Source organism: Cyprinus carpio, chromosome B3 (genome assembly GCF_018340385.1).
Source record: "Cyprinus carpio isolate SPL01 chromosome B3, ASM1834038v1, whole genome shotgun sequence".
Classification (NCBI taxonomy): Eukaryota; Metazoa; Chordata; class Actinopteri; order Cypriniformes; family Cyprinidae; genus Cyprinus; species Cyprinus carpio.
The window spans coordinates 6988600-7013137 of record NC_056599.1 but is presented as its reverse complement, the minus strand read 5'-3'; the positions used below and the strand labels follow the sequence as shown (position 1 = coordinate 7013137).

The 24538-nt window shown below is 36.7% G+C and overlaps 1 protein-coding gene across 1 annotated transcript in view; it reads left to right on the top strand.

The window, feature by feature from the left end:
* LOC122136706 overlaps positions 1-21665 on the top strand; it is a 100208-nt gene extending 78543 nt beyond the window's left edge. Inside the window, exons 6-10 of the mRNA XM_042721134.1 lie at positions 17879-17974; positions 18170-18244; positions 19789-19902; positions 21129-21277; positions 21636-21665. Coding sequence (XP_042577068.1) covers positions 17879-17974; positions 18170-18244; positions 19789-19902; positions 21129-21277; positions 21636-21665 — 464 coding nt within the window. The remainder of the gene's footprint in view (positions 1-17878; positions 17975-18169; positions 18245-19788; positions 19903-21128; positions 21278-21635) is intronic.
* Positions 21666-24538: the final 2873 nt, after the last annotated feature.

Below are 24538 nucleotides of genomic sequence, written 5' to 3'. Positions count from 1 at the left end.
ACATGTATTGCTAAACAGAGAGAGATATGTATTGGCATTATGTTATTTTGCAGTGACAAAAATATTTGCTAAAGATGTGCTTTTATTTAAAAAGTGTCCAACAAACACTATATAAATGGGTCTGTTTCCAATCTGCAGGGTTTTCCACAGAGAGCCAGGACTGTCAAAATAGTAAGGTGAGTCTTTTTTTTTTTAGGAGTGTTCCAGTGGAGGCTTGATGATAAGTGACAGTCTGCAGTCCTATAAGTAATGCTATAATGATCTGTGTGTGTGTCATCTAAGGCATAAAACTATTTTTTTCATCCTCAAGTCGGGTGGGATTAAAGGGAAGTGTGTGTGGACACTGGATGTCATGTGCACTTCACTTCCACAGTGGAGCATATTTAATAAACTGGAGACTCTTATAGTGTAAGGCTTGAACATTGCCTTTCCGTGCTTTCTAATACTAAATTAAACAAAAGCATTCATAACATATCTGTGTGATATGCAATTAGTTATATATGTTTTATTATATAAAACAGGTGGCACCTTTCCCCTTGCTTTTCTTCTCTGTTATATCTGTTATTATACTGCACACCTATGGGCAGTAAGCAGAATGAACATTATCTTCGTTACACACAAAGCAGTACAAAATTACTCAATTACAGGAAAACCTAGAATGCTTACAATGGATCAAATTTATGATGTGGAAAAGCATATACATTGCGTGCATAATTTTTAGGCTAGTCAATATTCTGATCATATCTTTTAAGCACTTTTACCAATTCCATTCCACATCAATCACAATTAGTTTTGTTTACAATCATATAACTTATAATTATATAATCAATATGAACTGGAAGTGAAAAACACTCACTCTTGCTCCAGAAGGAAACACAATGCATTAAGGGGGTGAAAACCTTTGAACAGAATGAAGAGACATTACAATGATGTACATTTATCTTATTTTGTCTAAATATATTTTTTCATTTAGTACTGCCCATCAGAAGCTATAAAAAATACTTGCATATTTCCCAGAAGACAAAATAATTTCAATTTACACTGATCTTCAAATTCAAAAGTTTTTACCCCCTTAATGCATTGTGTTTCCTTCTGGAGCATCAGTGAGTGTTTGAGCCTTCTATAATAGTTGTGTTTGAGTCCCTCACTTGTCCTTAGTGTGAAAAGATGGATCTCAAAATCATACAGTCATTGTAGAAAAGAGTTATACACAGAAATGCTGAAAAACCACAGAATTTGGCAGTTTAACTGTTCAGGACAAACAAGGCAGCAGGCAGTTTAACTGTTCAGGACAAATAAGGGACTCATGAACAACTATCACTAAAAAAAAAACAAAAAAAACGTGGATCATTCAGCTAGCAACACAGTATTAAGTACCAAGTCTATGTAAACTATTGAACAGGGTAATTTTTATAAAGTCAACTATTATTTTCTATTGTGGACAATATCTTTTATGTGACATATCTGATTCAGGCCAGTACTAATTAAAAAATAAGATGCATTTTGTATGATCCATCTTTTGTTAAAATTTGTAACATTTTGTAGATTCCGCAAGGTGTATGTAAACTTTTGACCTTATGTGTGTGTATATACAGTGTGTGTGTGTGTGTGTATATGTACAGTATGTATGCTTGCATGTAAATATATGACAATAACATTTTTGTCCATATGTCATGTTTTTTTGTTTGTTTTTTTAGAGACGAATGAAAAGAAGGAAACTGTATTTAAGCTGTGGAGTCAGACGGAGGGCTCACATTTACCTCAAAAACGGCATAGGATTCATGCAGAGGACTCTATTACAACTAGAACCAACTCAAGCACACAATGGTGACACATTTATAAGAATGTTCCCTGTGATATAAACATTTCCCTGTGGTAATTATTCAGATTCTTCAAAATCTCATTGTGTAGCACTGGTTTAAAGGGTTAGTTCACCCAAAAATGTAAATTATGTCATTAACCCTCTAAGTGCCAAGGTCGCAAAATTGCGACAAGACCTAATATTACACCTAATATGGTGTAATATCTCATTTGTATTCCCTACCACTACATTGCAGACATGTAGTACTTCAATTCTAGACCAACATTACGTCATGTTCCTATTCAAAGTGTTTGAGGAAATAGCAGCACAAGTGTGTCATTGATGCGGAAGCAGTTCAGTTCATAGCGTGTGAGTAAATGGTGAGATTTATGAGAGAAAATCGCCAAATGGCTAATACAAAGTTGTACCGTGAGGATGTGTTGCAAATGTTATTCGCCGATTCTGACTCTGAAGGGGAATATTTGCCTTTTGAAAATAACAATCGGTCGTCTAATAGTCGCGCTTCTCCCGGTACATCTTTGCAGCGCAATGGTGCCGCCGTGCATGGCGAGAGTGTTCACGAAGCACAAACAAATGATCATCTTGACCCTTTGCCCAATGGGGATGGGGGTGGCAGGGGTGAACATGGTTACAATGTCCATAGGAGATATATTGCAGATCGTGCACGCTCTAAGGGCTGCCGGCAGACAGTACAGGTGCAGTCAGTGTGGAGTAGGTGCGCTCTGCGCTGTGCCATGCAATGAGAGGTACCATGAGCGAGTACAAAGCATCGTGCTATGCTCTCCGACGCACAGTAAGAGCCACCAAACACAGATACAGGGAACGCATAGAGTCACATTTCCAGCTAAATGACTCCCGACGCATGTGGCAAGGACTAAGAACCATCTGTGCCTTTGGAAATAAATCCTCTGCAGAGGTGAGAGTAGATCCGTCGCTGGCTGACGAGCTAAACTCTTTCTACGGCCGCTCTGAAAGCAATCTAAGCAACGCGAGTCTGCCGATCAGCGCGTCAGGAAGCAGCAGTCAGAGCAGTGATAATCATGTGATCACCGTGTCGGAGGACGAGGTTCGGAGGGGGGCTCTAAAGCGAAAGTGAGCGTCAGGAAAGCAGCCGGACCTGATGGGATTTCTGGCCGTATTCTGCGGTCCTGCACTGATCAGCCTGGCTGGTTTGTTTACATCCATTTTTAATGAGTCTCTTGCTAAGCATCGGTGGTTCCCACCTCCTTCAAAAAAATCTGTCATAATTCCTGTGCCTAAGAACAATAAACCCTCTTGTCTGAATGACTATCGTCCAGTTGCCCTCACACCAATAGTCATGAAGGTCTTGAGGGACTGGTTAAAAACGTCATCTGCTCCTCCATCCGGATACTTTGGACCCTCTTCAGTTTGCTTATCGCCCCAACAGATCCACAGATGATGCCATCTCTCACATCCTGCACTCTTCTCTCACACACATTGACAGCAGCAATGGGAACTATGTAAGGCTGCTATTTATCGACTATAGCTCAGCTTTCAATACTATAGTCCCCATCAAGCTGGCTTCTAAACTCATGGACCTCGGCCTGAATTCTTCACTCTGGCGACTGGATTCTTGATTTCCTCACCGGCAGACCTCAGAGTGGTGAAAGCAGGCCAGTACACTCCAACTCCATCACCCTGAACATAGGAGGCCCCACAGGGCTGTGTCCTGAGTCCCCTGCTCTACTCTCTCTACACACATGACTGCGTGTCTTCCCACAGCTCCACATCTATTATCAAATTTGCTGATGATACTGTGGTTCTGAGCCTCATTCACAACAATAATGAGACCGCATACTTGGATGAGGTAGAGAAATTAACATCATGGTGCCAGGACAATTGTCTCTCTCTCTGAATGTGAGCACAAACTAAAGAGCTGATTGTTGACTTCAGGAAGAGACAGCAGCAGCCCTTTACTCCTCTTATGATCAGCGCGACCCCTGTTGGAGAGGGTGAGCAGCTTCAAGTACCTCGGTGTAAACATCTCCGAGGACCTGACCTGGACTACCCACATTCAAGCACAGGTTAATAAAAAGCCAGGCAAAGACTGTACCATCTGGCTGCGACAGCTGAGGAAATTCAGGGTCTCACCAGCAATCCTGAAAACTTTCTATTCAGGGGCCATAAAGTGTATTGACTCAGTGTATCTCAGTGTGGTATGGGAACAGCTCCAGTCAAGACTGCAAAGCCCTGCAGAGAGTTGTGCGCTTAGCTGAGCGCATCTCAGGGTCTGCTCTCCCCTCTCTGCAGGACATCTACCTCCAAACGCTGCAAAAGCAGAGCTGTTTAAAATCATCAAGGACTCCATCCACCCCAGAAATCATCTTTTCACTTTGCTGCCATCTGGTAAGCGCTTCCGTAGTCTGATGGCAAAAACCGAGAGACTTAGGAGGAGTTCCTTCCCCAGGCCATCAGGATCCTAAACTCAAAACCAGCCTCTTAACATCTTCATGTCTCCACTTAATATTCACTTTATCAGTAAGATATTCATCATTCACTACCTCACATTGACATACTGACAGTGTCAACCTGTTTGCACATTTGCCTCTTGTACATTCCTGTGTATCTTAATATTTAAGACTACAGTTTACTTTTATGCACATTATTTTCCATTCTATATTTAATTCTACAGTATACATCTTTTTTTAAATATTTTATTCTTATATTTTTTATTGTTTACTTTTATTTCATTCTTTCATAGCTATATTTATGTATATTTTCATCTGTGTTGTATTCTTTAATAATTGCACTGTCCATGGAGTGGACCTGACTCTCATTTCACTGCTGGTTTTATATGCTCTATATAATTGTGTATGTGACAAATAAAAGTCTTGAATCTTGAATACTCTCAAGAACTATAAACTGTGTCACCTAGATATCTGATTGGGCAGATAGCTGGTCAACTGATCAAAAAATAGGCACATGCATTTTACTATGGCACAGTAATATAGTAATAATTTACTGCTTTTTCTGTTTTTTTTTTTTTTTTTTTCTCTGATCATTTGGAATGAGAATAAAAAGACAAAAAACAAACAAACAAACAAAAAAACCCTTGCAAATAAGTTCAAACATCCATTCAATATCTATTATTTCCTGAATATTACTGATGAAATGATCAAAAAGTAGGCTACTGTTCACGTGTTTTACTACTATATAGTATAGTAATATAGCAATAATTTAGTACTTTCTCCTGTTTTATTGTTGGCTTCCTCTTTTCTGATCATTTGGAATGAGGATAAAAAGACACACACACACACACACACACAACATGCAAATAAGTTCAAACATCAATTCAATATCTAACATTTCCAGAATATTATGAAATTCGAGATGGCCGCCCCTTGGTGATGTCATAATATGCAAATTGGATGAGTATATTTACACCTCACATAAACTTTTTTATAAACATTTTTCTAATTTACAGTAGATCTCTATCTGTAAGCCTTTTCAAGCCACAAGCTTTTGAAATCTTGATGTAAAAATGCAGCATTTTTCCCAAAAAAACCCTGGCGCTTAAAACGTTAATTACTCACCCTCATGTCGTTCTAAACCTGTAAGATCTCCGTTCATCTTCGGAACACAAATTAAGATATTTCTGAAGAATTCCGAGACCTCTCTGACCCTTCAGCGTATCTGCGTGATGCAGCTGACACAGAATAGCATGCACTGTTTACGTTCAGTGCATGGATATTCTCCAAAATGGCACCAGGATGAAATCAAGGATTGTTTAATAAAGTCATTATTTTTGTTTTCTTTGCGTGCAGAAAGTATTCTCATAGCTTCGTAAAAATATTGTTGAACCCCTGATGTCACATGGGGTTCAACATTTTACCGATCTCCTTGCCACGTTTCTGGATCTTGATAGTGATAAATACATTGCTGTCTATGGGAGGGTCAGAGAGGTCTCAGAATTCATCAAAAATATCTTAATTTGTGTTCCAAAGATGAACGAAGGTCTTACAAGTTGGGAACAACATGAGGGTGGAGTAATTAATGACATAATTTTTTATTTTTGGGTGAACTTATCCTTTAAGCTTAGTGAATATTATGTACAGGAAGCACTAGAAGTAGAGACTTGTAATACTTGGGGTAGTGTTTTAAATAAACTTTAAATTTTCTTTTTTGTGCAAAAATTATCAAAAGGAAAGAAAAGATGCACAGTGGCACATCTTTTGCATTGTTTTTTGTAGTAATTCATGTTTATAATGTGTGTATGTTGTTCATGTGTATAATGTTTTAATATGAATATTGTTTTAATAGAGTGTTCAGTACAGTATGTGTGTATACAGCTAAATCAATACTTTAATGTCAGTGCCATAAGACAGTAAAATATTTAATTATCTATTATGTAAGATGTTTGTAATGATTGCTTTAATGATATTAATAATTTCTGCTTAAATACAGTCATAATCTACTTATGATTTGTATTATCAGGTAACTGTACAAATACTGTGGTATATGGACATTACTTTTTCATTTGTAACAAAGAAACATGCAATTTCTGTAAACTGTACTGAAATATGTATTGTGAAAAGCACTATAGAGCTTTGTATAACAACTTAAAAAAAATGTCAGTGCCATAAGACAGTAAAATATTTAATTATCTATTATGTAAGATGTTTGTAATGATTGCTTTAATGATATTAATCATTTCTGCTTAAATACAGTCATAAATAGTCTTAAATACATCTACTTATGATTTGTATTATCAGGTAACTGATAATGGTAATCAGTGACCCTGGCCACTGTACTGCAACTCCGTTTCAGGGTGTTACTGATCTTCTTATAGCCTAGGCCATCTTTGTGGAGAGCAACAATTCTTATTTTTAAATCCTCAGAGAGTGCTTTGAAATGAGGTGCCATGTTGAGCATCCAGTGGTCCTTATGAGAGACTTGTACTCAAAGCAACAAATTTTAACTGTTCTAATACAAGATAGACAAATTTGTCTGGTCCTGTCAAGCAGACAAAAACATGAACATGATGAATAGGACATGCGGCTTTGTTGTCACTTAGGCCCCATTTACACTGCATGGTTCAAGTGACCCAATTCCGATTTTTTCCTCTCATGTGGCACAGATCGGATATGACCGTTGAACGTGTAAGCAGGAAAAAACCGCATGGATTCCCGATTTTTCAGATCGGATACAGGCCTCATTCATATGTGGTAATAAATCGGATATGAATCGGATACGCATTTGCGCGTGTGCCATGTAAGCAGACAAATCGGATATTCCCCAGTAAATGCGAAGTCAACGTCATTAAAAAAGTGACGCCAACTCAGGTGGACGCCACCAACTGAGATCACATGACTTATTATAGGCGTGATAGAGGACGAAGGATACACACAGTGGAGCAATGCGGAGGTTTCATGTCTTTTTAAGTCTTTGGGGCGAAGAGACAGTGCAGGCAAAAATGCAGGGTTGTTACAGAAATAAATCCGTGTTTGAAGACATTTCCACGAGATATGGGGGGGGCATGGTTTAAGCGCTTTTTTCTCCGCCGTACGAGACCAATGTTTTGCTGATTTTTTTTGTTGACTTTTCAATATATTATGGAAAGCAAAACACTGTATAATTTTATTTGCATCTGCATCCATTGTATTTCGTGCTGTTTTACTTCCTTTTCGGGTCCAGAACGTCTACGTTTGGTAGTTTCAGCAGTGTATAGTGTAAATGCAAAAATCGGATACGGGTCACTTTTAAAAGATGATGTAAGCGTGGTCGTAAAAAAATCGGATATAGTCAGAAAATCGGATTTGGGCATCAAGAACCGTAACATGATTTTTTTTAACCTGTGTACACACTTTTGTTGCCAGCTTTTTTGACAATAATGGCTGTATGTTAAGTTATTTTCAGAGTACAGTTAATCTATACTGCTATACAAGCAGCACATTGACTGCTCTAAAATATATCCAAGTTTCATTTCTATAGTATTGTCCCTTGAGAGGATATACTATTCCAAAATGGTTGCTGAAATGTGAGGGGTGTACTCACTTTTGTGAGATACTGTATATATACTATATATAAATTGGGGCTGTCAATCGATTAATTTCTTTCTTTTTTTCTGATTAATCACACCCTTTTTCTGTGATTAATCGCAATTAATCGTACACTTAATGAAATTAAGCACAGACCATTTATCTTGTCTCAAATGTTTATTTTGTCATTATTCGCTATATCCAGCAAAGTAAACCAAAAGATTAAAGAGTGATTCTCAAAAAGCTTTTTTCAAGATAAATTTAGATGTCTTTCCAAAAAAGGACACTTAGAAACTCCAAAAAAAGACACCAAATGAGCCCATATAAGCACATATGAAAGAAAAAAAAATCTGAATTTTTATAGTACAGTGCAACAGCAAAGAGCATTTTTATATTTTAGAGAAGTCAAGTTGCAATACCGAACAGGACTAAATGGAGATGCCAAAAAAACCTAAACCAACCTCCTGCTGAATACATATATCTACTACTGTAGACAGATCCATTCATTATCGTGAATGTGTTTGGAAACAACATGAATGTACGGAAATGTCTGTGCCAGGGGTCGGCAACCTACGGCAAACGTTCCAACAGTGGAACAGAGAGGGATAATCGCAGGCACGTGAGCAATAGGGAAAACAGCATACTGATGTACATTTTGAGGTAATAACTTCTCATAGTCACACAGCCTGTTAGGAGCTATAAATACTATTAAAGTGTGAGAATTAACTTGCGCTAAGTCTACGGATGTGCGCATCTAACGCTGCACATACTAGAATCTTCAGATCAAAGCCTCAGCGGTCTAACAGCACACATTAATTTTTAAAATGACTGAGAAGGCCAATCAAATCAAAGTAGGCGGGGTTTACTGTTCACAGAAGCAGAGCGCAAAGCGTCAGTTTAACGTTAAAGAGAGCGAGGTAAGATGAAGCTGCAAATCATTTAATATTAGTCAACTTTTAATAATACGTTTTACGCTAGAAATGTTAAATGACCAACATCTATATCCAGTGATATCCAAAATTTTCTCAAATATGTCCAATTTGAGAGAGAGAGAGAGAGGGAGAGAGATGTGTAAATTGTCTGCATCTGTCTCTCTCTACAAACAATGAAGCAATTTTGTCCCCTTGTTGTTGAGAAATATAATGTAGTGATTCAGTATCGATTAATAAAAGTCGCGTGGCAGCACTGACAAGTTTATGAGCTTCTGAATGTTACTTTTTGCACAGCGCGATCTCAGATCTCTGAGTGCGAGTGGTGTGTGTGTGTGTGTGTGTGCGATCAAAGCCTCAGCGGTGCTATCAATTAAAGCAGCACATTAACGGTGATTAAACTGAACTGTTTTAATGCATTGGCCTTGTCACACACACACATATGGCACACACATATTTCTTTAAAAGTTTAAAGAACTATTTATTAAAAAATATAGAGAAATTATTTGCAATTTGAAATTATATGGGGGGGGGGGACGGACGGGTGTTGGCACAGTGGTTAAGCAGAATGTCATGCCGAAGAGGTTGCCGACCCCTGGTCTGTGCTGTGCATAAATACAATGTGTGATCAGTGCGTCAAGAGCACTCATACACGCATTATTATAACGGACTCATGCGTGCTTACTGTACGACTCCTGTACGCCACCGCAATCGTCTTTGCCTTGATTGCATTCTTCATCCATCAAAACTTTACTAGCGAGACTGTATATCCAGTCGAGAAACGTAGTTTGAGTCTCGTCTGACCATACAGCAGTGGGATGTGTTGACAACCATTCCACAGCACGACGTGTGAGGAGGGCTTGCGCTCTTCAAAGACAATCACTATGACAGAGCTCTGCAAACTTTTTATGTAATCAGCCTGGTTTCCTTTATATTAGCGCTGTTTTGGATGGATTGTTTGAACGCATTTGCTTACTGGATCATTGGACTGAAAACTTTCCTGGAGTTTAGCAGCTTAAAATTATCTGATTGCAAGCAGAGAAGCAAAGTTGGTTTAAAGAGTTAGAATAGAAATTGTGCTTCAGTAATTTTGCGTTAACTGCGTTAAATTACTTTAACGCTTTAAGGTTTGTAAAATGAATCACATGCAATTAATAACGATGACAGCACTAATGTATATATATATATGTGTGTGTGTGTGTGTGTGTGTGTGTTCATATTGAATAGCAAGTTTTAACTCTTTCTTCCATTTTGTATCTTTGGGTTAGAATAAGAAACACTTCATCCTGTACTTAGTGTATTTCATTCCAACATAAGAAAACATTTCTGGAATCTGCATCTGAGGTGATATTTAGATGTATTTATACAGTTCAATGTAGCTCAGAGGGGACATGGATGCATTTAACCTGCAGTTACAGATACATAAATAGGCTTAATGTTTTGTTTTTAACATAAAACTTTTAATACTGATATTTGAAATAATTTAAAACATGAAGAAGAAAAAATTTGTCGAAATGTGAAATTAAAACCGCCAGTAGGTGACAGCAAATGACTGTTAATGAGTGAATCATTGCGCTTCAACCGATTCGTTCAAACGGCCGATTCATTCAGAAACAAAGCATTTGACTGTGTTAATGAGTGAATCACTGAATCATTTATTCAACCGATTTGTTCAAAAAGCTGTGTCATTAAGTGAGTAAACACTGTCCATTGTTCAGAGACACAAAACAGTGCTGTGATCTTTGTTTGGAACTATTTTCGTTGGCAAAATTGAGCAAAAATAGGCAATATTGTGTCTGAAATGTAAGTCACTTAATGATAACTTGTATAAATTTATTTTTTATGCTTATATCTGGGGGAAAACGGCACTCTGTATGATTTAGATTAGGTTAACTATATGAAATTATACAAATATAAAAGGCATACAGAAGCAATTTTGCAGTCTACAATTTAGAATGCCTTGAATTTAGAATTGTAATGGACTAATAAATCACTTGTGTGCACTCTCTGTGTGCTTTTGTGATATCTGTCAGATCGCACATCATTACAACAACACATACCATTATCACAGAAGATATATTGTATATCACATACCCCAGCCTCGACTTTGACTGAAAAAAAAAGAAATTATCCACATTTGTCTGAAATATAAAAACTCAAGTAAAGTACGGATGCTCACAAAAAATACTTAAGTACTGTAAAGAAGTATTATTACTTTGTTATATTACACCACTGGTTGTTAATAAGTCACTTGTTTGTTCTGAACAGTTAAACTGCCCCCTTTTCCTCAGATTGAGAACCTTTTCGCACTGAATAAAACTGATTTACACCAAAAACATCAACTTAAAACCTTACCAACAATAAAACCATTACTCACTGAGGACAACTGAGGGACTCCAAAAACATCAGCTTATATGCAACTATTACAGAAGATTCAAAAGCTCACTGATGCTCCAGAAGAAAAAAAAAAAAGATGCATTAAGAGCCGGGGGTGTAAACTTTTGAACAGAATGAAAATGTGTAACTTTTTCTTAATTTGCCAAAAATATCTTGTTTTTTTCTTCTTATTCATTGAGTACTGCCCTTGAAATGCTACAGAAGATACTTAGATGTTTCCCAGAAGACAAAATAAGCTAAATTTACCCTGATCTTCAAATTCAAAAAGTTTTCACCCCCAGCTCTTAATTAGGGATGTATCGATCCGATTATCAGTATCGGTATCGACTCCAATACTGCCATTTTCTGTCGGATCGGGTATCGGTCAGATGAGACCGATCCAAATCCGATACAGAACGTATACTATTCTGTGTTATTTTTAAGCCCCACGAAAGGCACAAAAACATTATAAAGTACCATAACGTTTTTGTGCACTATATTTTAAGTGTTCTGAAGCCGTTCCATAGTTTAGAGGATTAGTTCACCCAAAAATGAAAATTAGGCCATAAATCACTCACTCTCAAGGCATCCAAGGTGTATATGACTTTCTTCTTTCAGACCAGTTGGAGTTATATAAAAAATTGTCTGAGATCTTTCAAACTGTTTAATGGTGGGTGTTGCAGTGCTTCAGTCCAAAAGAAGTTAAATAAAAAGCACCCATCCATTAAAATCCATTAAAAACATGGCTCAGGGGGGTGAACAAAGGCCTCCTGTAGCGAATCAATGCATTTTTGTAAGAAAAATATCCATATTCATAATATAATAATTCCTTTAATCTAGCTTGCGCCAACCGTTGTACATGGAAAGGAGCTCCAGGCTGATGACGTATGAGGTCGGCGTTGCGCATGCGCCAGTGAGTCTCGAGAAAACCAATGTTTGTTAACAGGAGCAAAGGAAGCAAGGTTTCCTTACTTTAGCAAATGAAAACCAGTCTCCTCTTGGCTTATATCGAAATCCTCTGACATTCTTTTTAAAAATCCTTGTTTTGTACTTCTAATTAGTGACCATTGTTTTGTTTTGATCTCTCCCTTGCGCTGCCGCATACGTCACTTCTGAGAGCGGTGCATGCGCAACACGGAACTTAAAGTATACGTCATCCACCTGGAACTGCTTCCATTTACCACACTGAGTGCAAGCTAGATAAAATTAGAGGTGGAAAGTAACTAATTACAAATACTTTCGTTACAGTACTTGAGTACATTTTTTTTTTTAATTCTACTTTCTTGAGTATAATTAAACTGTGGTACTTTTACGTTTATTTGAGTAGAATAAAACTAAAGTATTCAACTTCGCTACATTTATTTTTCACCAAAAGTACAAAAAAAACAAAAAAAAAAAACATAGAAGACATAGAAGGCACTGATGGAGAAGAGCGAGCAGGTGTTTGACAGACACTTTTCAAACTCCTGTTGTGGAGCCCTGCGCTTCAGCCAATAACAGACAGGTCTGACTCAGGTTCAAAACCAATCAAAACTTCCAGTTCAGCTGAGGAGTGGGCTGTTCAAACCGCGCTATGCTTTGACTGTCAATTATCTGTGTTGTTGTTTTGAATCACCATCATTAGCGTTTCAGTATTTTAGTGTATGCTCTGATGTTAAATCTTAATTTTGTCAGCTTTTCAAATAGGTCATGCCGTCAATATTACACTCGGTTGATAGAAGGACGCAGTTATTGCATGGGTGGAGCAAGAACAATGTAAATGTCTAAAATACATGCACACAGTTCAGTTGAATGGTAAAAATCAACCTCTTTAACAGTGCAGTTAAACTAAAACTGCAGTTAAGCTTTTTTTGACTTTATAACCACAAACAATCTGGATTTTATGTTTCTAAACGAAACATGGCTAGAAGACAGCTGCAGTGCAACAGTCCTCAATGAAGCAGCCCCTCCTAACTTTACTTTCATGAGTGTCTGCAGGACTGTTAGGAGAGGTGAAGGTGTAGCTGCTATATTTAAAGATGTCTATCAATGCAAGCAAGTGTCGTTTGGTCAGTACTTGTCTTTTGAATATCTAGGGATTGTGCTAAAAGGTGCTCCACGCATTCTGTTTATCATTATTTACAGGCCTCCAAAATACTCTCCAGCCTTTGTTGAAGAGGTCACAGAAATGTTATCAATGATTTCCTCAGAGTTTGTCTGTTTTGCTATTGCAGGGGATTTTAATATTCACATAGATAAAGCAGAAAACAAAACTACAAAAGAAATGATAACGGTTCTAAACACTTTTGACCTTATTCATCATGTGCATGGACCCACACACAAAGGTGGACACACTCTAGATTTAAGCATCAGTAGGGGTCTAAACATTTCATCCATTGTTATGGGGCGTAGCACTATCTGATCACTTTTGTATTTTCTTTGATATATTGATCTCTGCTACCACTGAATCTAGATCTGTCTCTGTCAGAAGGAGATGCATTGCTTGAGAACACTAGTGTGCGGTTTATGGAGGCTATATCTTTAACGACCAAGCGGCCAGCAGCATACAGTGAGCCTATGTTTGATCAATTTAGCCTTCTTAATTCATCATGACTTGCCTAAAATAAAATCTATAGATATAAAACAGTTCAATCATATAACTATGTTAAAAATGTTAAACCTAGATAAATGGCTCATAAAGATAAGAGTAATACATCATTCGTAACTGTAAAGGGTCTACTTATATTTGTGTGCACATTTACAATATCAACAAATCGCTGTGCTTTTATAAAATAGCCTAAAGAAAACTAACATGATGCGCTTACTGCTGTCTTGTCTTGAACAGGAGCACTTCACAAAAATTAGCATTTCCCAATGGCTTTTTGGGACTAATAGCTGGGTTGTATTCCTTTTTGTCTGGATATCTTGGGTCACCCGATACAACCTATCTTTTATAAGGAAAAAATAAGGATAAGAGAGTGGTTGGTCAGGCTGGAGAAGCCGTCCGTCGATGGTGCGGACCCGGTCATACGCATTTTTAAGCATCTCATCACGAGACTGCTCCATCGGAAAATCATCTATCTCAGGGGACATAAACTCTGCCCTCACTCTCGTTTCCTCTGAGTCAGCCTGTGAAGGTCCCGCCTCCATCATTGGACACCGGTACAGAAAATGACCCGGGTCCCCGCATCTCCTGCAGGCCGGCCCAGGCCTTCCCTCCGTCCCAGCAGCAGGAGGATGGCCAAGAGATTGAAAGTGAAAGTCGTGACATTTGCCAAGTATGGTAACCCATACTCAGAATTGGCGCTCTGCATTTAACCCATCCAAGTGCACACACACAGCAGTGAGAAGTGAACACACCGTGAACACACACCGGAGCAGTGGGCAGCTATATATCCAACACCTGGGGAGCAACTGGGGGTTCAATGCCTTGCTCAAGGGCACTTCAGCCATGGGTATTGAGGGTGGAAGAGAACGCTGTTCATTCACTCCTTCCCACCTACAACTCCTGCCAGCACCGAGACTTGAACCTGCGACCTTCGGGTTACAAATCCAATTTTCTTAGGCCACAGCTGCCCAATGAAGGATGGCAGAGAGAGGAGAAAGGTGGCGATGGAACAGCAGCTACTGCGTCAGCAACGTCAGGCGGTGGCACTGGACCCACTCGGCCATCCCTCGTGGTAGCCGAGCGATGAACTGTTCCAGCACCACCAGAACGACCACTTCCTCAATGCCGTGTTCCTCCGCCAACAACCACTTGCGGCAAGTGTCCCGGAGCTGTTGGGCCATCACGAACGGCCGGCCGCTGTCCCCAAGCTCCCTTGACCAGAAGCATTGCCGATGTTGTTCATGGGTAAGGCCGATTCGTTGAAGGATGGATCATCCTTCAAAAATACGATTCACTGCTTTTTACCTGTTGTGGAAGTCCCAAAAATGCTGGAAAGCCAAATGCAGATGTGTCTGGGTTCACAGCACCAGAGACATCTGAGGCACACACAACAGAGGCACACACACAACTCGGTGAAGTTGCATCATAGATTTCGGGGTGCCCTCAAACAGCTACAATAATGCACTCCTCCATTTTCTGATTCAACCAGATGTGCCAATAAGCTGCTGGCGCTAGAACGCGTTTAGGCGAATTTTCCACTTGTTGAAATTTTGGAACTTGCACGGAAGACGCGATTGAGGCGAATATCTCACGTTCGCGGCAAATGTGTCATGCATTTCACATCATTCACGTCGCCTGGCACAAATTCATAAGATTGACAAAAGGTATTTTTCATTTCAGTTTGGTGTGAATACACCATAAGATTGACAAAAGGTATTTTTCATATCACGGTCAAATTCAACATTCTTAATATCTCAGGCCAGAAATTAGACTCTATAGTAACACAGTATACTGTTAGGTATTACTAGAGTAATAATTATTAGCTTACCTGTTAAAACAAATATGAAAAAGCACAGGTTAATCAAGGAACGAGTCTGTTGCGTCTACCACAAAGCTCATCACAGTACTGAATACTATTTATTTGTTTTTGAACTACTGATGCATAGAGTAAAGCATGGGTGACCCCAGCTGATGAATCTGAGTTTAACAAGAATAATATATAATATATTTTTATTTGTCTCTTTTAAGCTTATCAGGGCTACACATAACCTAAAGAGGGCTTTGCTATCAAGACAATCTAGAAATATTGATTAACTGAAACATATTTATTAGGAGGGATGGTCCAAAATGGGTAAAATATTAAAAATAAAATAGAAGTAGCTACATGAAACATTTGGTGGAGGTTTTGCTGCTAAACAAGGGTAATTTACTGTCTCCACCCTGAACTGTGAATGATTACTCAATGCATTCAATTAAATGTGAAACATACTAATTAATTTTTTTGGCCCTAAGAATGATGTTCCATCATGAACAGTGTTGTCCTTACTGTCCAACTAATTGAAATATAATTGAGCAGTTTGATAATGCATGTATTGCTATTCATTTCAACACTGTTCAACAATCACAATATTTATTACATACACCTCATGCTGGGATACATTCCATTACTTTCAGTCCCTTTTCTACATGTTATGCTTTTTCTAGTATTCAAACCCATTGCTTGCTGGCCATTGCTTGCTGGCACTTCACTTGCTGGGTTACACTAAGACCCTTTTACATGTTCTGCTCTTTCTAGAATTCAAATGTCTAGCAGGTTTTCTCTCACACACTCCAGACAAATGCACATTCTGACCAGTGTATTTGTTAAAGTTTTCTGTTGAGTTTGAGCTTGTAAAAATATGAATGCTTTTCTCTTCTCTATCTGAAAGTTTCAACCTTGACATCAAAGCATCAACACTCATAAAAGCAATACATCTTCACTCTTTAAAGTCATATATTTTCTTTTTTTCTTTTTAAGCAGATATGCATTTTTTGATGTAATTAAAAGCGTTTGCAATATTTGTATTCAGAATTACAGAGTCTGAATGTAAAAATACACCTAACTATAAAACTAATAAGATTTACTTTAAAATTACAAAGCAGAACATTAAATTGTTAGTATGGACATAAACCTTTAATATAATGATATACTATAATTAATTAAATATTACATTAATAAATTAACACTTAAAATAACAGTTTAAAAAAGAAAAAGAAAAAATACTGTATTTTTTTTTTTTTTTGTATAAAACAATGAGAATTACTCTAATTTGTAATTAATGGAATAATACTTAAAGTGGTCCTATTATACATTATTACAACACCTCTCTCCCCAGTCTGACATGAACGGCTGGAATAATTCCTGTATCAAATGAAGGCCCGCCTTCTGAAATATGAAATGCGCTGTGATTGGTTAGATGCGCCAGTGTGTGTTGTGATTGACAGCACTCCGCACCTGGTTGGGAAATGTGACACCCCTTACCATAGTCGCCTGCTGTGAGCTTCAGTGTAAATATTGCGTCAAAATCAAATCAATTTGAGTGAGATTTAAACCAAGATGACTGTAATCACTCTTAGCTCATCTGTCTTGGGAAACCTAGCGTGTCTCTGACAGTGATATAACACTAGTTGCATTTTCTAGTGCAGCTCAACCAGGTCTCGTCCCATTTGTCGATCTTTGTGATATCACAAATCCTGGAATATAGGCTACGCGTTGTAGTCCAAACGAGTCATTTGTCGTAGTTTTTGAAAAGTTTCTGTTTCTTATTTCTGTTAAATAAAATATCTCATTTTGAATTGGACTTTGAGCTTTGTAACGTTGCAGATATTTTTTTTTTTATGCTCAAACAGCAACATTACAGACTTACTAAAGTTGAAAAAGTGAAAAAGAATAATAGCACCCCTTTAAAATAACAGTCAATTTGTTAATTGACAGATAGTGTTTGTAATTTTACAAAGTTTTTGAACATAATTTAATGATATAGTACCTAAAATAACAGTCAAATACAGTAATTTTCCTGCATAAAAAATAAAAAATACTGTAATTTGTCTTTAATGATATAGTACCTAAAATAACAGTCAAGTTAATTTACAGATATTGTTCATAGTTTTACTAAGTTTTGATTGTAATTTGAAATGACAGAAAACTACTGTAAAAAAAAAAAATAATTTTCTGTAAAATGATTTTTTACAGTGTAGTTTAGTCAGATTGTGTTTGTTAAAATGCGATCATACCACATTTAATCAATGCAGAAATTTCAAAGGGTTCACAAACTTGTATATGCATATCAATATATGAGTGTATATCAATTACTTCTCATGATCAATATCTGTTTGTTTTTTTCAGGATCTGTGAATGAGTCGGTGTGTTGTTGTGCTCTTTATTTTCTGAGGCCTTTCTTGTTGCTTTGGGCGGCTCCATTTATTAAAAAATTGTTTGCAGGTATGATTAATTTCATCTGTTTAATTAGTGGAGGTGAGAAAATAAATCATAATACCCAGATGTTTGGATTTTATATAATCTTTGTGTGAGGGATTTAACAAAACATTAAAGAGTGTTTTAGTGTCATTTGCATTTCATTGTGTTGGTTGTTTAAATTACATTGTGATTGTAATTATTGTCTTTTCTGTTTTACAGTCAAGATTAAAACATGGATTCAGAAATACAGTTATGTGGTAGAATATGCTGTTTTCTCGGTTATTGTTTATTCAGGTAATGTCACTCAACCACAAGTATAAAAACATTAAAATGCACATTAAAAGATAAGAAAAATGTTTTTTGTCAGAATTTAAATGTCGTTGTAATTCTGAACGATCTGTAGCAAAGTTAAAACAACAGTATTACATAAATCATAACAAATGCAGAAACATTAAGCAGCACTATGATAGATGACAAGATGTATGTTTGTATGACAGATCCTACATGTGTTCAGTGAATCTCTCTGTTTATAGGACTGAATGACGTTTCATGATCTTATTAAGTGCACCCTGATCTACGGCTCATTTAGGGATATGCCGGTATCAAATTTTCCTGTTGTGATTAATTGATAATGTTTTATCACGGTATGCGGTATCATCACGGTATTGCAATTAAGTTTAAAAAAAGTGGTCATAATACAGTATAACAGGTTAAATAACCTTTTTCTTATAACAAAAATAACTGAACATTTAAATACATTAAAGGAATACAAAAAAAAATTATTTAAAGTAAAAAAAAAATTACACAGATTAAAGTGCAAAAGAACTTTAAAGACCCATAGGTATCACTTTACAATAAGACCTCATTAGTTAACCTTAGATAATGCATTAAAATACACAATGAGCAATAGCTATATTTGCTACAGAAGTTACTAATCTTTGTTAAAAAATACAAGTCTTAGCTCATGTTAGTTCATTAAATAACAAAGTTGCAACTTTCGATTTTAACAGTGTGTTATTAAATATTGGAATACCTAAGATTAATGAATGTTCAGAAGAATTTTTCATTGGCAGTTTGTTAACCAAGGAAGCCCTAATGTAAAGTGTGAATGAACAATAAAGAATCAAAACAATTTCAAAGCTAGGGCACACATGCTGTAGTCCAGATTAAAATGGAAAAAATTTTATGGAAATATATAAATATTATTTTATATTATTTAAAAATGTTTAGAAAGTAGCAGCTGCTTTTATTTATGGGGTTTCGAGGGTAAGGGCTGCATTTTCTGCAGTTTAGCGCCATCTGCTGTCAGAGAGTGAATGTGCTTTCATTCAGCTCACGTGTCCCCCATGTGCTTCTCATGTGTGCTTGTTTACATCAGAGCTCACACGTGTCTTTAAAGCAGCATACAGCTGTGTTGTGCATTTTGACCAGTTGATGGGAAAAGTATTCTTAAAATGCATTCCAAATTCTGAATAATTTGTAAAATATAATTATTCTCGGTATTTAGAAGTGACCACAATAACAATATCATGCATATTCACTACCGCGATATATCGCATTACCAAATACCGGCACATGTCTAAGCTCATTATGAAGAAAATCTGCAATAAATTGAATTGCGCCATATGATTGTGTAATTGTCAGTATTAAAAACAGATTGAAAACAAAACACTGAATCTCAGATTATAACAGACTGACAGTATAAATACAGTACTGCAAGATGATTTACATAAAAACATCAGAGAAATGACAATTGTTTTGTATTCTTCTGACATGTACAGTATTTACAGTTTGATTGTGCTTATATGTGATTATTTTTTTCTCTCTGCTTTTTTCAGCTCTTTTTGCAACAGCTTGGGAAAAGTTTCTAAATTATGCTGTATTTAATAAAGTCATCATAATAGTCCTGTTTGCAATTGTGTTTGTGTGCTGCCTCTGCAAAAGCATTTACAGTAAGTATTTCTGTGTGATTAATTCCCATAAGAAACCAGGCACTGGTTAAGAAACCAGGCAAGTGAATGATATGAAACTGAGTCTGAATGTCTGGTTTGCTCTGATCTGAACATCCTTGGTGACTTTAAAGTAATAATCTAACTGCATTTCACTAACTCTAGACCTTGAAATACAAACATACTCTATTGTTCAGATCTGATATTGTACTTCAGAGTATTAGTAGAAATAGTACATATTGATTTTTTTCATTATAGTTTTTTTTACAATTGCTCAGACATATTTCTTAGTACTAAAGTCACTTTTTCAAAACTCTTCACACAGTTCTCCTTACCATCTTTCAACTTGACACAGCAGTCCATTTCACACTCAGAATGCAATAAAACTACCAACAAACTTCATTAAAGTACATAAGAGTTTTGGTGGTGAGAAAAGAATTTGACAGATGTCGTCAATGAATGCATTTTGTGTCATAGCAAAGCAGTTTGGCCCACAGAGACTGCGGTATCATTATACAATGTTTTCTTTTGTAAAATGTCTTTACAAAACAAGAATGATACTCCCTACTGTTTATAAATCATTGCAGTATGTTACATGGCCCATGTTTATATTACAGCAAAAAATTATTCCTAAGTTTTCCCCTTTTGTATAGATGGTAATGAAAGTGGAAAAACTGTAACACTTGTAAAGATGTTCAGCAACATGCAACTGCTTTGATAGTATTTTTTTTTTTTTTACACTCAAAAATGTTTCTATATGATTTTACTGTCTTATTAATTTTTGTACTGTGCTGGGTTGAAAACATTATCTTAACTTGCAAATTGGCTTGTTTAGTACAATAAAGTTTTGGTGGTGTTTGTCTTGAAGTGATAAAAAGAATTAATGTAATTTGACAGATGTTGTCAATAAATGCTTTTTGTGCCAAAGCAATGATAACTGATCCACAGTTTAGCCCACACAGACTGATATTGTGCTCGCTGTGTGAAGAGTTTTGAAAAAGCAACCTGACTATTGAGAAATGTGTCCTAGCGATTGTAAAAAAAAGAAAGAAAAAAAACAAACAAACAAAAAACTGTAAATCATAAAAACTCTCACAGTCCCATTGATTTGTTCAGTTCATCTGCTTCTGTTGTTGATTTTGTTGTTGTAAATTGTGTGATAAACTGCCATTGTAATGATGCAAAACTGAATCAAATCAGATCTTAATTATCAAAAATGTTTCTTATAGTTTTAGTTACAATGGTTGGAAAGAAGAGTGGATGGATAGTAAAAATATTTGACGTCGTGGCTGATATGACCTTTGAAATTCTGCCGACTGTACAATTCATCCTTCTGTTATTCAGGGTTCAGATCAACACATTCTTCTCTAATGCCATTGTAAAACACTTATCATTCACTGAGACTGATATACCTAAAGATTTACCAGAAATAGAGAACATTTTAATTATTCTCTAGTGTAACTTTAAAACGCTCATTATTCATTGAGACTGATGTTCATTTATAATGTATTGTAATCTGCTGTGATTACTGATGATGACAAATGACAGATGTTTTTTCAGATGGTTTGATAGACTCAGGTCAAATGACAGATGTTTTTTCAGATGGTTTGATAGACTCAGGTGTAAACGAGAGATTATTTGATAGATGCAGAAATGGGCTCGGCTGTAAGTATCTGATGAATTGCGATCTGATCTCTGTGTAACTGCATCAGTATCTCTGTTATATTCATTGGCAGGGTTTGGAGAAACAGGGTAAAGTGATCTGATGACATATTTACAAAAATGTGCATAATATGTTTTATATTAGATTCTTGAAGTCAGATTACAGTTACTGAATCATGCGACGTCAACATTTCTTTTACACATGTGTACATATACAGGTGCATCTCAATAATTTAGAATGTCATGGAAAAGTTAATTTATTTCAGTAATTCAACTCGAACTGTGAAACTGTGGAAACTAATCGTGAAGTAGTTTTAAATAAACCAATTTTGGCTCAACAAGTTAGAATATGGTGAAATGACAATCAGCTTATCAACTCAAAACACCTGCAAAGGTTTCCTGAGCCTTCAAAATGTTCTCTCAGTTTGGTTCACTAGATTACACAATCATGGGGAAGACTGCTGATCTGACAGTTGTCCAGAAGACAATCATTGACACCCTTCACAAGGAGGGTAAGCCACAAACATTCATTGCTTTAAAGAAGCTGTATGTTCACAGAGTGCTGGTATCCAAGCATGTTAACAGAAAGTTGAGTGGAAGGAAAAAGTGTGGAAGACAAAGATGCACAACCAACCGAGAGAACCGCAGCCTTATGAGGATTGTCAAGCAAAATCGATTCAAGAATTTGAGTGAACTTCACAAAGAATGGACTGAGGCTGGGATCAAGGCATCAAGAGCCACCACACGTGTCAAGGAATTTGGCTACAGTTGTCGTATTCCTCTTGTTAAGCCACACCTGAACCACAGACAAGGTTAGAGACGTCTTACCTGGGCTAAGGAGAAGAAGAACTGGACTGTTGACCAGTGGTCCAAAGTCCTCTTTTCAGATGAGAGCAAGTTTTGTATTTCATTTGGAAACCAAGGTCCTAGAATCTGGAAGAAGAGTGGAGAAGCTCATAGCCCAAGTTGCTTGAAGTCCAGTGTTAAGTTTCCACAGTCTGTGATGATTTGGGGTGCAATGTCATCTGCTGGTGTTGGTCCATTGTGTTTTTTGAAAACGAAAGTCACTGCACCCATTTACCAATACATTTTGGAACACTTCATGCTTCCTTCTGCTGACAAGCTTTTTGAAGATGCTGAATATCATTTTCACAATACCCAAACACCTGCCCACACTGCCAAAAGCACCAAAAGTTGGTTAAATGACCATGGTGTTGGTGTGCTTGACTGGCCAGCAAACTCACCAGACCTGAACCCCATGCCGAATTGAGGCAGTAATTAAAGCAAAAGGAGCCCCTACCAAGTATTGAGTATATGCACAGTAAATGAACATACTTTCCAGAAGGCCAACAAATCAAGAAAAGGTTTTTTATTTTTTGGTCTTATGAAGTATTCTAATTTGTTGAGATAGTGAATTGGTGGGTTTTTGTTAAATGTGAGCCAAAATCATCGCAATTAAAAGAACCAAAGACTTAAACTACTTCAGTCTGTGTGCATTAAGTTTATTTATTACAAGAGTTTCACAATTTGATTTGAATTACTGAAATAAATGAACTTTTCCACGACAACCTGTATTTACTCACCCTACTCACCCTTCTAAGTCAGTAATATTAATTTTACATGGGATGCATACAACATGAATTCTGTTCATATGTGCATCTGTTTGTAAGCTGCAGTTGGGTTTACAGTGTTGACAGCTACATTGATTATAATGACAGCACATCTGGTTTCTAGCTTAGTTCATTTATTTAACTGTGTTTCACATACTCCCTAGCATACCCATGTGCAGCCCAGATGGGTTTCACCTGCTTTATCTAACTGGGGCCCAAAAAGTTTTGTCCTCAGTTTCCATAAAACTGAAAAAAATTCAATTAACAAAATGTTAGAAGGCAAAAATATTTAAGTTGAACTAATTTTGTTGCTTGGGCTCATTTGAGAATACATATTATATTAAGTCTGTACAAATTTATATTAAAAAACATTAAATTAAAGGTTATTTACAAATCCAGTAAACATTCAGAATGCTAAATGTTGACTAAACGAATAAAAACAAATCCAGCCAACACTGAGATCATTCTGCACGTGCATGCGCCTGAGTGACTTTGCAGGAAAAACAGCACCGCCATCTTGTCAAGTTCATGCGTCAGGTAAGTGTCACTAAATAAATGTAATTTTTTTTAGACTAAATATAATGAGAAAATAATGCAAAATATTCATTGTTTTGAGTGGACATTTAGAAAGTGTTTTATGAGTTGTATATCCAAAGAAAATTGGATATACAGTGCCTTCCATAAGTATTGGAACAGTAAAGACAAATTGCTTTCTCTGCTGTGGAGTCAAGACATTTGCAAATATGATTAAAAGATGAATAAGCGACAAAACTACAGAATGTCACATTTTATTATTAGGTCTTTCGACACATACATGTTTTACCAAATAAAAAGGACAGCACTTTTAGAGTTCATTCCACTATTTGATGTGAGCATAAGTATTGAAACAGTTGAATTTAGGCAGATGTAAAAAATTAAAAGCTAATATTTAGTTGCAGATCCCTTGCATGCAATCAGAGCAGTGAGTCTGCAACCCATAGACATCACCAGACTCTTGCTCTTATGCTTTGAAATGCTTTTCCCCAGCCATTAATGCAGCCAATTCCAGCTGTTGCTTGTTTTGGGGGAGTTTCTGTCTTTAGTCTCCTCTTCAGCTGGTGAAATTAATGTTCAATCTGATTTAAATCTGGAGATTGATTTGGGCAATCTAAGACTTTACATTTCTTTGCCCTGATAAAGCCCGTGTGGAACTGGCAGGGTTGTTTTGGGTCATTGTCCTGATACAATATGAAGTGCTTTCTAATGAGTTTGGTGGCATTTTCTTGAATATTGGTAGCCAAGATTTGTACATTTCCAAATTCATTCTGCTACTGCCATCATACAGTACATTAAGTCATCATTAAAATGTTCTAGAGACAGCCATGCAT